This window comes from Chanodichthys erythropterus, chromosome 4 (genome assembly GCF_024489055.1).
Source record: "Chanodichthys erythropterus isolate Z2021 chromosome 4, ASM2448905v1, whole genome shotgun sequence".
In the NCBI taxonomy this organism is placed as follows: domain Eukaryota; kingdom Metazoa; phylum Chordata; class Actinopteri; order Cypriniformes; family Xenocyprididae; genus Chanodichthys; species Chanodichthys erythropterus.
The window spans coordinates 6,233,601-6,250,213 of record NC_090224.1 but is presented as its reverse complement, the minus strand read 5'-3'; the positions used below and the strand labels follow the sequence as shown (position 1 = coordinate 6,250,213).

At 37.8% G+C, this 16,613-nt stretch overlaps 1 protein-coding gene across 1 annotated transcript in view; it reads left to right on the top strand.

Moving 5' to 3' along the window:
* mthfd1l (methylenetetrahydrofolate dehydrogenase (NADP+ dependent) 1 like) overlaps positions 1 to 16,131 on the top strand; it is a 46,606-nt gene extending 30,475 nt beyond the window's left edge. The window contains exons 21-28 of the mRNA XM_067382995.1: positions 2,628 to 2,767; positions 2,873 to 2,914; positions 4,706 to 4,806; positions 5,086 to 5,263; positions 5,804 to 5,911; positions 6,278 to 6,430; positions 14,927 to 15,051; positions 15,175 to 16,131. Of these exons, the coding sequence (XP_067239096.1) occupies positions 2,628 to 2,767; positions 2,873 to 2,914; positions 4,706 to 4,806; positions 5,086 to 5,263; positions 5,804 to 5,911; positions 6,278 to 6,430; positions 14,927 to 15,016 (812 nt within the window). The 3' untranslated portion in view covers positions 15,017 to 15,051; positions 15,175 to 16,131. The remainder of the gene's footprint in view (positions 1 to 2,627; positions 2,768 to 2,872; positions 2,915 to 4,705; positions 4,807 to 5,085; positions 5,264 to 5,803; positions 5,912 to 6,277; positions 6,431 to 14,926; positions 15,052 to 15,174) is intronic.
* Positions 16,132 to 16,613: the final 482 nt, after the last annotated feature.

Here is a 16,613-nt window from a genome sequence, read left to right as displayed (position 1 = left end):
TTGAGTATTATAGTATCTCACAAATGTGAGTACACCCCTCACATTTCAGTAACTATTTTAGTATATCTTCTCAAGGGACAATACGATAGAAATTAAACTTGTAAATATTTTAGAGTAGTCAATGTGCTGCTTGTATAGCAGTATAGATTTACTGTCCTCTGAAAATAACTTAATATACAGCCATTATTGTCTAAATAACTGGCAACAAAAGTGAGTACACCCTAAGTAATAACAGCTCTACATCTTTTAATCATGCAAAGCCACATGTCCTATTCATCATGTTCATGTTTTTGTCTGCTTGATGGGACAATACAAATTTGCATATCTTGTATTAGAGCAGTTAAAATTGGGTGCTTTGCGTACAGTTCTCTTATACTGACCACTGAATGTTCAACATGGCACCTCATGGCAAAGAACTCTAGGAGGATTTGAGAATTAGAATTGTTGCTCTCCACAAAGTTGGCATAGGCTATAAGAAGATCAGAAACACCCTGAGTTACAATACAGTGGCCAGGGTCATACAGAGGTTTTCCAAGACAGGTTCCACTCGGAATAGGCCTTGCAAGTGTCAATAAAAGTAGTTGAGTCCTTGTGCTGTGCATCAGGTGTAGAAGCTGGCTTCAAAAAACAGACGCATGAGTGCTGCCAGCATTGCTTTAGAGGTTGCAGAAGTGGAAGGTCAGCTTCTCAGTGCCCAGACCATACGCCGCACACTGCAACAAGTCGGTTTGCATGACTGTCATCCCAGAAAGAAGCCTCTTCTGAAGCAGGTTCACAAGAAAGCCTGCAAACAGTTTGCTGAAGACAACCTATCCAAGAGCATGAATTACTGGAACCATTTCCTGTGGTCTGATGAGACTAAGATAAACTTGTTTGACTCGTGACAAAAAAAGATGGTGTTCAGCATGTGTGGCGACACCTTGGTAAGAAGTGCCAAGAAAACTGTGTCTTGCCTACTGTCAAGCATAGTGGTGGTAGCATCATAGTCTGAGGCTGCATGAGTGCTGCTGGGTCTGGGGAACTGCGCTTCATTGAGGGGAAACATGAATTCCAACATGTACTGTGACATTCTGAAGCAGAACATGATGCCATCCCTTGAGAAACTGGGCCGAACGGCAGTTTTCCAACAGGATAACGACACCAAACACACTGCCAAGGTGAAGGTGATGGAGTGGCCAAGTATGTCTCCAGACCTGAACCCTATTGAGCACCTGTGGTGCATCCTCAAGTGGAAGGTGGAGAAGCGCTGTGTGTCTAACATCCAGCAGCTCCGTGATGTCATTATGGAAGAGTGGAAGAGGATCCCAGCAACAACCTGTGCAACTCTGGTGAATTCCATGCCCAGGAGGATTAAGGCAGTGCTTGATAACAGTGGTGTTCACACAAAATATTGACACTTTGGTCACAGTTTTGACATGTTCACTTAGGGTGTACTCACTTTTGTTCCCAGTTATTTAGACAATAATGGCTGTATGTTGAGTTATTTTTCGAGGACAGTAAATCTATACTGCTATACAAGCTGCACATTGACTACTCTAAAGTATATACAATTTTCATTTCTATAGTAGTGCTGTGCACCTCCTCCTTTTCGTCCTTCACTCATATGCATCCCTTCTTTCTCTTTCTGCCTTCCTTTCATTCTTTTTTTCTTTGAGGACATTCATTAATGTAATGCAATCCCTTTCCTTTTACCCTAACCCTTTAACCATCACAACTAAGTGCCTAACCCCTTCCCTAACCTTAACCTAATTCTAACCTTAACCCCACACCAAGTCTTAACCTTCAGACAGCCCTTTAAAGGGTGTCAGAAAGTACAGACTGGCTAAAAGGTCCTCACGTTTCTCACTTTGACCTCACTCCGATGGTCTAAAGCTCAAACTGGTCCTTACAAAGTTATCTGTACACACACACACACACACACACTCACACTCGCACTTACACACATGCAGAGCCTCAAAAAATATGCCAGACCTCTCTGGTGGAAATAACAACATTACCCTTCCCATTCCCTCCTGCTCCAAAGGCCTGGGAAGTAGCACAGGAAGCTTGCAGGGTTCTGGGAAAAATGGATACGTGGAAATACTCCACACATGCTTTTACTATTCATTGGCACATACACACATTAATAATAACCTGTGTAATAATAACACAAACAGTAGATGTCTCTCACACACAAAACAAACAAGTGGCATGCAGGGGGAAGGAAAAGGATCTTATCAAAACAGTTTATGATGCTCATATTTTATACACCACTGTCAGCACTCCAGTGAAATGTCCCATTGATCACTCAATCATGATGGCAGTCACACATGTGGAGCACTTACATGCTCACTCTTAAAACGGTTGTAATTATATCCTCCTTATAAATGAATGGCAATAACTCTTCCTGGAATGTCGGTTGAATTATATTATATAATTGTAGGTTGCTTTCATGTGTATGTGCGAGAAAGCATGTGTGAGTGATGTGTTCTCATCTGGCTCTGTGCAGTAATAATAAGTTATTGATGTAGAATGTTTGATTACATCAGTATCTCACTCAATAGAGCAGTTTTAGGTTTTTAGGTCAGTTCACACTTATTTATAAAAGCTCTCAACATTGTTTAATTTCCTGCTTCTTCTGTGCTCAGTGACGGAGGCTGGCTTTGGTGCAGACATTGGCATGGAGAAGTTCTTCAACATTAAGTGTCGGACGTCTGGGCTGAGGCCTGATGTTGTAGTGCTGGTAGCCACTGTTCGGGCTCTGAAGATGCATGGAGGTGGACCAAATGTAAGTGTGTGTGTGCATATTCACATGTCCCTTTATATGCTTGACTGGATTAAAAATACATTTTATATATTTACAATTTTCTGTATATATTGTATATTTTTAAAGGTTACAGCTGGTGTACCATTGCCTAAAGAATATATTGATGAGGTAAGCAATGTTTATTTCCCAATCCTACTTTAAATTACCATATTTACCATATATTTAACTAATAATTTAGTTATTTAATTTTAGTTAAAACAAGATGTTTTGAACACATTTTTTTCCTTTTTTTTTTTTTATATACACAACTTATGTGCTATCCTACTCCGACAATAAGTGGCGATGTTGCTCCCCAAAGGCAGGATGAAAATAAAGAGGGTTGGAAGGAGGTAGGGGAGTAAATGAATGAGTGTTTGCCCCACCTCGTTTGAGCAAAGGCCCAGACCACATATCTTCCACCCTCTCCAGCTCCCCTATTCCTCCCTAATGTGGTTTGTGTTATTCAATTAACAGGGTAAATACATTGTGTTGTTGAAGGTATAGACATAGAGACGTAATGGGAGTTGTAGTCCAAGAAATACCGTACCTGCTTTTCATCAGTCTCTCTAAAGAAACCCAGCTGAGAAAATAACTCAAGTGCTTAAGCTAATTGTGTGGTTCTGTAATGAGAAACAGAAAGCACCAAAGCATGTCTCCTGAGCTTTGGATTTCTATTCTCCGAGACTGGTTTTGCTCCATGAGCGACAATTAAGTTGGAAAAAAAAGGGCCGGAAGCTTCCTCTGAGAGCTAAGCTGGTTGGATGACGCTCTCTAAGACAAACCAACCCATCCTTTCATGAAGATCCTGATAAACCATTTAGATTCAACTAAGATTTTAATGCTTTCCATTATTGTCTAGTTCATTTCTCTAAAATGCACTTATTTTATGAATTAAATGTTAATTATTATACTCAAGACTAAAATTAAAGGTGCCCTAGAATTAAAAATTGAATTTATCTTGGCATAGTTAAATAAAAAGAGTTCAGTACATGGAAATGACATACAGTGAGTCTCAAACACCATTGTTTCCTCCTTCTTATATAAATCTCATTTGTTTAAAAGACCTCCGAAGAACAGGCGAGTCTCAATATAACACCGACTGCTACGTAACAGTCAGGATCATTAATATGTACGCCCCCAATATTTGCATATGCCAGCTCATGTTCAAGCATTAGACAAGGGCATTAACGTCTGGATGTGCACAGCTGAATCATCAGACTAGGTAAGCAAGCAAGGACAATAGACATAATAATAACTGACATGATCCATGACCATGATATCATGATATTTTTAGTGATATTTGTAAATTGTCTTTCTAAATGTTTCATTAGCATGTTGCTAATGTACTGTTAAATGTGGTTAAAGTTACCATCGTTTCTTACTGTATTCACGGAGACAAGAGCCATCGCTATTTTCATTATTAAACACTTGCAGTCTGTATAATTCATAAACACAACTTCATTCTTTATAAATCTCTCCAACAGTGTGTAATGTTAGCTTTAGCCACAGAGCACCATCAAACTCATTCAGAATCAAATGTAAACATCCAAATAAATACCATACTTACGCGATTAGACATGGTGCACTTTGTAAAGATCCATTTTGAGGGTTATATTAGCTGTGTGAACTTTATGCTGTTAAAGGCAAGCACGAGCTCCGTGGGTGGGGAGCATGAGCATTTAAAAGGGCCGTAGCCTAAATCAGCTCATATTTAATGATGCCCCAAAATAGGCAGTTAAATTTATTTATTTTTTTAAATCTATGGAGTATTTTGAGCTGAAACTTCAGACACATTCAGGGGACACCTTAGACTTATATTACATCTTTTAAAAAGACGTTCTATGGCACCTTTTAAAGACTTTTTTTTTTTTGCTTTTTTTTTTTATCAAATTCATTGTCCATGCTTACTTTTTTCAACAGAATTTGCAGCTGGTTGCAGATGGCTGCAGTAACCTAAAGAAGCAGATTCAGATTGCTCGTCTCTTTGGAGTCCCTGTGGTTGTTGCTTTGAACGTCTTCAAGTAAGGATTGGTCCATCTACAAAAACGTATAATCAAGCATGCATTTTCTTTCTAAAACATGTTTAAAAACAGCCATGGTTGACACAAACCAGTATACCAATAGTTAAACAAAGTGCTCTGATCAAAAACAGCCACAGACTGTGTTCTAATTGAGCCTTTTTGCGCTTAAGTGTGTCTTTGCAGTATGTCTGGAAACCCCCACCCCCCACATGCACACTTTTGATTAATATTTAGCCAAAATGTTATTTGCCCTATGCTTTTCATTTTCTTTCTTTGAAGGACTGACACTCAAGCAGAGATCGACTTGGTGTGTCACATCGCAGAGGCTTCTGGGGCCTCAGCTGCTGTTCCGTGTCATCATTGGTCCAGAGGTGGCCGGGGCTCTGTGGAGCTGGCACATGCTGTGAAGGAAGTTGCATCTCAGGGGAGCCATTTTCAGTTCCTGTACAATTTGCAGGTGGGGCCAGATGAAATTGTTTGTGTTAAAAAAAAAAAAAAAAAAAAAAAAATTATATGAACATTAATAAAACAAATATTGAGCTCAAGTAAAACCGAATCCCCTCAAAGACAAAGCAAATTGATTCTGATGGGTAGTTTAAATATGATCATATCTAAAGAAGTGTTTTGTATGATTTGCGGGTTGTTGCTCTAGTGTTTATACAGAGGCTGTAAAGCCATCAGCTGGTTTGAGTTAACCTTTGTGAGTTTGGAGGTTGTGACTTTGATTAAGTGATGCTATGAAAGGCACGGTAATCTCTGCTCTTGGCTCTGGCTGGCCTCTATTATCCTATTAGAGGTCTGGGCACTTGCTATCCCAATCATCTACACCAAGAACTGACTGGGGGGGGATGCATTTTATAGCTGATAATAAAAAGTATTTGAGTTTGAATTGATTTTTTTCACTCATTCTCTTCTTTTTTTCCCCCCCTATTCTATTTACTCTCTGATTCTAAGTAATTATTTTGGTCTGTTTTTTTTTTTCTCTTCTTTTTAACAGGATCCTATTGTAGAGAAAATTCGGATGATTGCACAGAAGGTTTATGGTGCTGATGACATTGAGCTTTCACCTGACGCTCAAGCTAAGATAGACTACTACAATCAACAGGTGAGAAGGGCTGTACATTGCCACTAAACTTTTCAAATGCACATACTGTTTTGATTATTTGAGTTTTGTTTTTTTTTTTCTTATAGATTCTGTAAATATTTTCAACATTTTCATTTTCAATATTTATCTTTTATTATTTTTTTAATTAAATGTATCAATATAACAGTACATGATTATTATAAACTACAATATTTATCTACTTTTTATACAAACTTTAATTTGCCAAAACACCATAAATAAATAAATAAATTAATTTTATTAATTAAAACTGATAGCTGAATTATGGAAATTTTAACCCATGTCAGGAGTCCAGAGCTGATGATGTGCATGTCTTATGTGGGTGTTAACTGTCTGTAAATCTCACAGGGTTTTAGTGCTCTTCCTATCTGCATGGCCAAGACCCACCTGTCTCTCTCTCACATGCCTGAGAAAAAAGGTGTTCCTACTGGTTTTATCCTGCCCATCAGAGATGTCCGTGCCAGCATTGGAGCAGGGTTTATCTACCCTTTAGTTGGAACTGTAAGTGATTATTCCCAAAATCTGATGGAAACATATCTTCCTTTTTTTATCCATTCTGTCTGCATGTCTACACTTTCCTTCCAAATATATTTGATGGCTTTAAATATTTTGATGCCATCCACTCTACCACTTCATATTATGTTATTTTATTACTTCCTTTGCTGGCGAGTGGATGTTTCAGTTACTAATAGGATCCAGGATTACGGTTGAACCTATGATCTATGACCCTGTTGGAACTTTTAAAAACAGCACTCAGGCCAAATTCCTCTGCCTTCATGTTTTTGCCCTCTAAAAAACAATATTGCCTGACCTAAGGCAGATATATCTCTCTGTCTGAATTCCTGACAATGTTTGGTCAAGGCAGTTTTCGTTAATGAGAAGTCTATTGGATTCTCACTTATGATTCATGATGAAACTTGTGAGACAGTCTTAGAAAAACAACCCTTAGAGCATGTGTGGTTTCTCTGTGTGAGAGGGGGGTCAACTTTTGAATGACCCATGCTTGTCTTTATGTGTGCACATGTTTGTGGTTTTTATTAAAATACTCCATTCTTGGATTTTTTTTTTTTTTAATGTTTTCTCTACTAAACCCAGCTGGTTCACCTTAGGAACCACCATTCCAATCAGATGTCCAACTTTGGGGATATATGAGGCAGGACTCTTCATTCACCCCCTTTTTTTTTTACATTTTAAAGCTATAAATCAAAAACATTTATATACATGCATTAAGATAGATGTCAAAAAAATTGTTGGTTTGGCTGTTAAAAAAAAAGGTTAGAAGTTTGATTTATTTTGATTTGATGATATCATGTGGAGATATCAGTACATTGCTCTGTTTGAGCATCCTTACCAGCTGAATTTTTATGTCACACTAATTGCGTCAGTTAAAGGTGGGGCTACCCATTTTGGCTAACCAGTGGTACCCTGAGGAGTTTGAGGAACCGGTTTAAAAAACGATCATTATTTTTGAGATTCAGTTTGGTGTGACACTGCTTAACTTCAATAGTTTTTAATATAAATAACAATATGTTTGTCCACTGATGCTCCATGCTTTGTTATTAATTGGATAGCCCCAGCCCTTCCTCTTGCTGAAGTTTCCTTTATTACTGCCCCAGTTTGATTGAGCCAGCATTTTTGTATCTTTTTGTTGTTGTGTTTTGTGGGCTGGGTGAGGCTTGGGGAAGGAAGCTCATTTCCGGGTTGAGAGTGAGGTCCTGGCTACGATCTGGGGTCAGGGACGGGGTGAGGTGTCCGCAGTGTGGCGTGCTGGGAGATGGGTGACAATGACCCAGCCCCTCCGGTCTGACCACCGCTCTGTCGCCTTTCATCTCCATGGGCCTGCTGCGGGACGCACGGCCAGCACTCATGACCTCTCACCTTCAACCCCTCTCAGAATTTGCTGCCAATGCTTTGAACTTCAGTGTAATTTCATCATCTCACTCACTGCTGTTCTGTTTTTAATCTTATTTCTTTCCTCTCATCTACCCTGTTTAGTTCTTTTGCTAGCTTGTTTATAATAGAGTCAGATGTAAATAAGTCTTAAACATTAAGGGACATATAAACTGAAAGACGTTAACCATTTTATTAAAACAGTCATAAAATGTAAAAAAAAAATATCCTTGATATTTACACATATAAGAAGTTACTCTACATACTGCAAGTTTCATACCTCAAAGGAAACTCCTCAGTTTAAGATATTTTATTTTATTTTTCCACCCTTATGGAATGTCAGGACGTGTCTGAAGTTTTTTTAAAAAGGGCATGAACGATTGAACGATACTCACCCTGATGTCGTTCCAAACTCGCAAGACTTTCGTGCATCTTCGGAACACAAATGAAGGTCTTTTTGATGAAATCTGAGAGATGTCTGTCCATCCATTGACTGCCTTTGCAACAACCACTTTGATGCTTCAAAAAGTTCATAAAGAGATTGTAAAACTAATCCACTTGAATCGAGCGATTTAGTCCAAATTTCCTGAAGAGACTCGATCGCTTTTTATGATGAACAGATTTAATAGGCTTTTACTCGCATATAAACATTGATCAATGAACATAAGCAGAAGGTCAACCTAACCTGAATGACACACAAGAACAAACCTCTTCCGTACACTAGAATGAACCTCATTGGTTACGCAGCATGTTTGAGCTTCTGAAAGAGGTTTGTTCTTGTGCATCATTCAGGTTTGTTTGAGTTAACCTGATGTATGGAAAAGAGCAGCTTAGACATTATGCTAAATATTTCATTTACCACCAACTCAAGAAAGTTGAAATGGAGTTTATTATTATAAGTAATAATAATAAACACTACCATATATTCCTTCCTTCATTCACAAAGCTAAAGCAATCATTAGTCTTCAATGTCACACGTTTTTAGTCCTATTAACAATGATATTATATAAAATTTGTGTTTTATACGGACACATGTTCCCTGTCTTTCAGTCATAGCTAAGGTACAATTTACATTCTAAATGGCATGTAATCATTATACAGGAAAGCCATATCTATTCCAATCATTTCTGTTCATTACTGTGCAGCTCAGGCTACAGACAGGTGTGTATTAGTCTGCTGTTACTTTCAATGCTGGCCCCTGAGGGACAAAGCAGGCATGGGGCTTACAGGAGGAAGTAACTGATGTCATGCACCAGATATGTGAGGGAGGGGTCAGCCAGAGAACAATGGGACTCAACGGATCTTAGCTTCCATTCAGCTCAGGAAATTTATTGCCCAAAACCGTGTCTGCTGTAAGCCGCGCAATGAATTCCTGATGATACTGCTGGAAGGCTTATGGTGTTTTGGCAACCTGACCAACACGCTGACATGAACGCATTAATAGCAGAATGGTGCAATGAACATCTTCAGTAGAAACTAATAACAGACACAATAATCTGCTCTGCGGTAAGGATAACATGGCCTAATTTTGCCTAAAGTCATGAGTTTATTTGTCCAAAAAAGTTTTTGTCCAATTATTTGAGCTAGATGATGATGTCATGCACAAACTGACCTTTGTCAGTTTGCCAACTTGTTTTTCCTTTATTTATTTTTTTATAAGTGAAAGAAAAAGATCTAATGTAAGATTAAAAAACTGAAGAATCACATCTGATTCCAGTTGACTCGAATTAGTCATTTGGTTCAACATTTGGTTCTTTCTTCAAAGTAGTAAATTTATTTGAATAAACCATTAAACAGCTCTTGTGTTGTCATGCATAAGAGAAAACTTTATTGTGATTAAAGGGTTAGTTCAAACAGAAATGAAAATTCTGTCATTAATTACTCACCCTCATGTTGTTCCAAACCCGTAAAACCTTCGTTCATCTTCGGAGCACAAATTAAGATATTTTTTTGATGAAATCCGAGAGGTATATGACTCGTCCATAGACAGCAATATAATCAACACTTTCAATGTCCTGAAAGGTACTAAAGACATTGTTAAGAGTTGATGTGACTACAATCAACAAATACAAAACAAAAATAATGACTTTATTCAACAATCTCTTCTCATCCCTGTCATTATCATTACATAGTTGCCGCAGTAAGCACAGTGAAGGCTTCTGTGTTTACCTCTGAATGTCGGCTCAGTATTGGCCAAAGCTGCACACGTGAGCAGCACAACGTATGCATGTGATGCTGATGCAGAAGCCGGCCAATAATGAGTCGTCGTTCTGACGTAGAACCTGGAGGCGCTGGACGTAAACAATGTATGAGAATGACACAGAAGAGAAGATATTGTTGAATAGAGTCGTTATTTTTGTTTTGTTTTTATTTTTGTTTTCTTGTCGCTTCATAAAATTAAGGTTGAACCACTGCAGTTGCGTCAACTGTTTTAACAATGTCTTGAGTACCTTTCTGGGCCTTGAAAGTGTTGATTATATTGCTGTCTATGGACGAGTCATATACAGTGCTCAGCGTAAATGAGTACACCCCCTTTGAAAAGTAACATTTTAAACAATATCTCAATGAACACCAAGAACAATTTCCAAAATGTTGACAAGACTAAGTTTTATTATAACATCTGTTTTTTTTTTAGTTCTACTCAAATTAGGGTGAAGCAAAAATGAGTACACCCCACTGAAAGTCTCTGGAGCAAAGCTAAATTTTAGACTAGAAATGTCTAATTTCACAAGAATTCAACCACAGGTGAGTCTAATTATTCTTTACACAGGTGTCCAGCAGACAGTTGACTATAAAAGGGTGTTAAAACCCCTTTCCATTTCATGCTGTCAGCAATGGCACCACATGACCTGAGAAAGAAAATCATTTCTTTACACCAGAAAGGTGAAGGCTACAAGAGGGTCAGCAAAGCTTTACTGATCAGTCAGAATTCTGTAGTAAAAGTGGTACAAAAATTAAAAAAAGATCGAACTGCAACCATCTCACAGAGACGTCCAGGTCGTCAACGGGAGTTAACACTTTAACAGGAGCATCTTCTGATGAGAAGGGTTGAAGAAAATCGGCATGCAAGTTCACTGCAGTTATCTAAGTAGAAAGCCAAACTGGGGTGACTATTTCCTGTGACACAATATGGCGTACACTTCAGAGGAGGCCATACAAAGTACTAGATGTAGTAGTTTTTGTTGTGGGGTGTACTCATTTTTGCATCACCCTAATTTGAGTAAAACTGAAAAATGTGTAATCTAAGTTATATTATTAACATTACTTTCATGTTATAAGTTAAAGAGATGTTATATTAAATTTAGTCTTGTCAACATTTTGGAAATTGTTTTTGTGTTCATTGAGATGTACCTCTCGGATTTCATCAAAATTATCTTAATTTGTGTTTCGAAGAACGAAAAGTCTTACGGGTGTGGAACAGCATGAGGGTGAGTAATTACTGATAGAGTATTCCTTTTTGGGTGAAATAACCCTTTAAATAATTAAAAGCTCTGCTTGCTGTGATAAGGTTTTGTTCTAAGAAAAGATAGGAAAAGGACACCTCAATAAAGGGTTGGGGTGGATAATATCCTCTGAAGTGCACATGACCACAGAAAACAGGTTTTTCAGTCATGAGGAATTGAAGCTGAAGTATTTCAGATTTATAGCGTCCATGACAGTTTGGAATTGAGTGTAGCAGGACCTTACATCTGAGAGTTTTACAGTTTTCATTCTCTGTGCAAGGTGAAATTGCTGCATAAATGATGTACTGTTTTCTCTGTCTTTTTCTGTCTTGGTCTGTCTTTTAATGATAATTTAGTTAAGATAATTCCTTTCTTTTGCACGTGTCTCACATTTGTACCAGTCACTTGATTTTAATCTGTGGTATTTTAAAAGATGTTGTTTATTTGTTCTTTTATATAATCAATTGGTTTGACCACTGGCTTCTGATTTTGTTGTTTGGGACATAAAATGATGACCTTAAGTTTCACTTTTAATAATTGCATCCCAAGTCTGCTTTTGAAAGTAACAGAAAAAACATAGGGAAACACTGTAAATATTGATTATACACTGATCTGTCAGTATCTGCAAAAATCTAAGAAACTTCTATGCTTCTAAGAAACATAATTGTCTCTTTAAAAAAACTGCATTCATTAAATGATTTTAAGGTCTGGTTTTACAGTCTTCAGCATTAGCCTCTGTTTGTAGTTTAGATTTGAAGTCATTTGGAGGTCACAAGATTTGCCTAGAATAGGTGTTTAGTAATGTGGTTTGTTAAAGGTGCTAAAGAGGACCTTTTTGTCGACTGAGAAACCAAAGACTGTTACTGAGTTTTTGAAATGAGTGTTTACCACCGGCATTCGCTGTGTTGTGTTATTCATTATGTCGGACTCACCGCAGGTAACTCATAATCTGCAGTTGTTACTCCTGACAAAAACATTGCATGCGGCGCCTGTGGAGTGTGGAAAGTTACTGGAGCGCGCAGTCGCGCTCGTCTCTCACAAGGAACGTCATAGCAGTGATTGACAAGCCAGAGGACCAATCCGCGCACGTCTCTCACAAGGAACATCACGGCAAGCCAGAGGGCCAATAGTTTACACGATGATCGTGTAAACGATTGGCTGATGTTTTTAAGGCCCTACCTCGTGCACAGATGATGTATATTAATATTATTCCTTTCAGTGCACCTAATAAATAGTCTTTTATCAGTTAGTAAAGACAGTTTCAAGTAATATTGCAAACATGTATAATACAAAACGGCTTACCTCTTTAGCACCTTTAAACATGCTTCACCTTCTTTGAAACAACAATTTCTTTGAGACTGAATTAGGGCAATGACGCTGGCAGTTTTTTCACCAGGGTGGTGGTAAATGGTTGACCACCAGCGGTGATGCGAACATTCGGGAGCATAGAAACTTGTTACCAACATGATACTTATTAATGAAATCGCTTCAATAGCATGCTAAAAAGCTACAATGATGTGATAATGTTTTTGAAGTAATTAAACTTGTATCTTCACTATTATTCGAGAGACGCTGCACAGATACAGTTAGCCTAATTCACACACAATCTCTGTCTCTGTTGTTTACTCATTCAAATAAATGCTATCCTTCCAAACAACTTCATCTCTGCTTTAAAGCGTGCAGAATGCTCAGAATAATCAAAAGACCCGTTGCCAAAATAACACATCGGGTGTGGTTTCTTGCCTCCACTGCATTCATTCCAATCATGTAATGCAAACCCATGGATTTTCCCTTACACACTATTATTTGTGCAAAGTGCGTTCATTTAAACAATACAATGTCCTTGAACATGGAAAGCAAAATAAATTACACAATTTCAGAATTAATTCAAGTTTAAAGGTGCCCTAGATTTAAAAATTGAATTTATCTTGGCATAGTTAAATAACAAGAGTTCAGTACATGGAAATGACATACAGTGAGTCTCAAACTCCATTGTTACCTCCTTCTTATATAAATCTCATTTGTTTAAAAGACCTCCGAAAAACAGGCGAATCGCAACATAACACCGACTGTTACGTAACAGTCGGGATCATTAATATGTACGCCCCCAATATTTGCATATGCCAGCTCATGATTGAGGCATTACACAAGGGCAGCCAGTATTAACGTCTGGATGTGCACAGCTGAATCATCAGACTAGGTAAGCAAGCAAGGACAATAGCAAAAAATGGCAGATGGAGCAATAATAACTGACATGATCCATGATGACATGATATTTTTAGTGATATTTGTAAATTGTCTTTCTAAATGTTTCGTTTCTAAACGTTTCTTACTGTATTCACGGAGACAAGAGCCGTCGCTTTTTTGAACTGAAACTTCACAGACACATTCAGGGGACACCTTAGACTTATATTACAGCTTGTAAAAAAACATTCGATGGCACTTTTAAAGGATTAGTTCACTTCAGAATTCAAATTTCCTGATAATTTACTCACCCCCATGTCATCCAAGATGTTTGTCTTTCTTCAGTTGAAAAGAAATTAAGGTTATTGAGGAAAACATTCCAGGATTTTTCTCTATATAGTGGATTTCACCAGGGTACAAAGTGCAGTTTCAGTGCAGTACTTTTTAACCACAGATGCTCATCTTGCACTAGCTCTGTGATGCGCCATGCATTACATAATCACATTGGAAAGGTCAAGGGTGACATAGGCAGAAGTGCTGCGGTAGGGTGAAAAACTCAATCTCATATTCTCCTCCAACTTCAAAATCGTCCAACATTGTTGTTTAACTTTTTTTTGTAAAGGGCATTTTGTCTTTGCACACTTGCTTTGTAGACTCTGGTACTTCTGCCTATGTCAAGTGTGACCTTTCCAACGTGATTATGTAATGCGTGGCGCAATCCAGAGCAGTGCAAGACGAGCATTTGTGGTTAAAAATTATATAATTTTGATTTATTTTTAGAAAATGACCAATCGTTTTCATCACCTGGGATCATATATAGCCATTTGAAGCTGCATTTAAACTGCACGCTCCAGTAACTTTCCACACTCTACAGGCACCGCATGCAATGTTTTTGTCAGGAGACAGGAGTAACAACTGCAGATTGAGTCACCTGCGGTGAGTCCGACATAATGAATCCACAAACACGATACAGCGAATGCCGGTGGTAAACACTCGTGTTCCAATACTCACGCACGATTTTTGGGAGGTGTTCCCTTGAAATATCCCTTGGTTGTTCTTAAGCATGCGCTCATTTCAAAAACTCACTAACAGTCTTTGGTTTCTCAGTCGACGAAAAGATCCTCTTTTGCACCTTTTAATGTCTTCATATTTTTCCGAATATTTCAAAGCCACTGACGAAGGTTGAAAGAGCGATCTTACCTTCAGAATGAGAAGACATTTAAATTTGATGTTGCATTGCTGGGGAAAGTGAAACTGAATTGCAGGCGTGTGTGAATTGGGCTATAGGCCTACAAATAAACTTGATGTTCCTAATCTAAAGGCCATAAAGACTGAGGCAAACACACATTTATTAACAAAAACAAACTATGTATCTGTCTTTTTAATTTTTTTTTTTTTTTTTTTTTTTTTTTCAGTTTTTATATATATCCCAGATTTGTGGGCTATCAAAATCTTTTTTTTTTTTTTTTTTGTCTTTCAGATGAGCACCATGCCAGGCTTGCCTACTAGGCCCTGTTTCTATGACATTGACATTGATCCTGTGACAGAGGAGATAAAAGGACTCTTCTGAGGACATTTCTTTATTCGCATACATGCTTTTGACCAGTAAGTACACAACTAAGAGTGTTAACAATGACTTTTAGTTTTTGTGCTTTGCTCATGCCACACACCAAAAATATGACTTGAAAAAAAAAAAAAAAAAAAAAACTCTCTCTCCTCCATTTTCAGGTGTTCCTCACTGTCCATGTAGGTCTCCATTCATATGCCAATGATTACAGCTCATCCACTGCCTTCTGGAAATGAAACTACTGAGAGTGTCAGATCTACCAACATTCCTTCTCATTTGTTTTTTCACAGGGTTTTATAGACCAAATTTAGCTCCTAAATAACCCTTCATGCTTTAGCTTCCTTCGTGATTTTGAATTTAGCAGTAACTTTTTTTTCATCTTTCATCTTTAAATTTAGGCTTTACACCCCCCCCCTTTCTGTATGCATTTGTTTACATAATGTTTTAGTGTTTACAATTTATAATGCACAAAAGCTTTTTAACTCACTTCATGCAGCTAAAAATTTATTTTATATGTTACTTATGGAATCTGGTAATTCAAGCAAACTCCATTTTTATTTTATTCGAATACTGTTAGCATTCTCCATTTGTAACATCTGATACAAATTATTTAATGTTTGTTATTTTAATGCCAAATATGCCATGAATCTAATGTCTGAGGAGCTTTTATTTAGACACTACACAAAACAGAATTACAGCTGTTGTTAGTGGTTTGACACCTGTTCCATCTCTCTCTTTCTCTCTCTCTCTCTCTCTCTCTCTCTCTCTCTCTCTCTCTCTCTCTCTCTCTCTCTCTCTTTCTTTTCATGTTATAAATGATTTAAATGTGCAAGTTTTACTTCAGTCTACCTGTCTACGCACCTTGTCAGCATGTGAGTACATGCCAGAAAATCTTGTTTTAGACATTCCACCGTTATCTGTTATTCTGAGTCCTAAACTACAGTGTGCTATGTGAGTAAAGAGAAGAATTCCATTGACTGTTGCAATAGTTGTGTATGCTTCAAAACCTGTATTTTTTCAGTGTTGACAGATTCTACAGTGAAAAAGGCAGCCAGAGAATAAGATGGCTGGCCAGACAAAAATAAAACGGTATTTCATTGTAAATACTTTGAATTGGATTGTGAACAGTATCATTCATTATAAATTGTTTGACATTCGTTATGTGTGTGAAAGAGTGTGTGAGAGAATGCATTAGTGATGTGTGCACATGTATGAGCGAGTTAATGAATTGCTAATCTATATTGTGCAGTCAGACTGTTGGTCCACATAGATTAAATTCCTTTAGATTAGATTTCTTGGTCTTTTATTAGGGTGAAGAGTTGTGATGTATCGAACAATGTAGCAAATGACCGGCCCCTACCCAGTCGTTCCATTCTTGTGCCTCTACAGGACGCCATCCAATCAGAGACACCCTGTGAGGGCAGCAGTACTCATTCATACCCTCTCAATGAGAGGCCTATTGCCCCGGTCATTGAAAACACCCATAATTAGCTGACCAACTCAGCTTGACATTTACTCAAATACACACACATATACACACACACACACACACACACACACACACGTTTGTTTTTGTGAATTGTGGGGACTTTCCATAAGC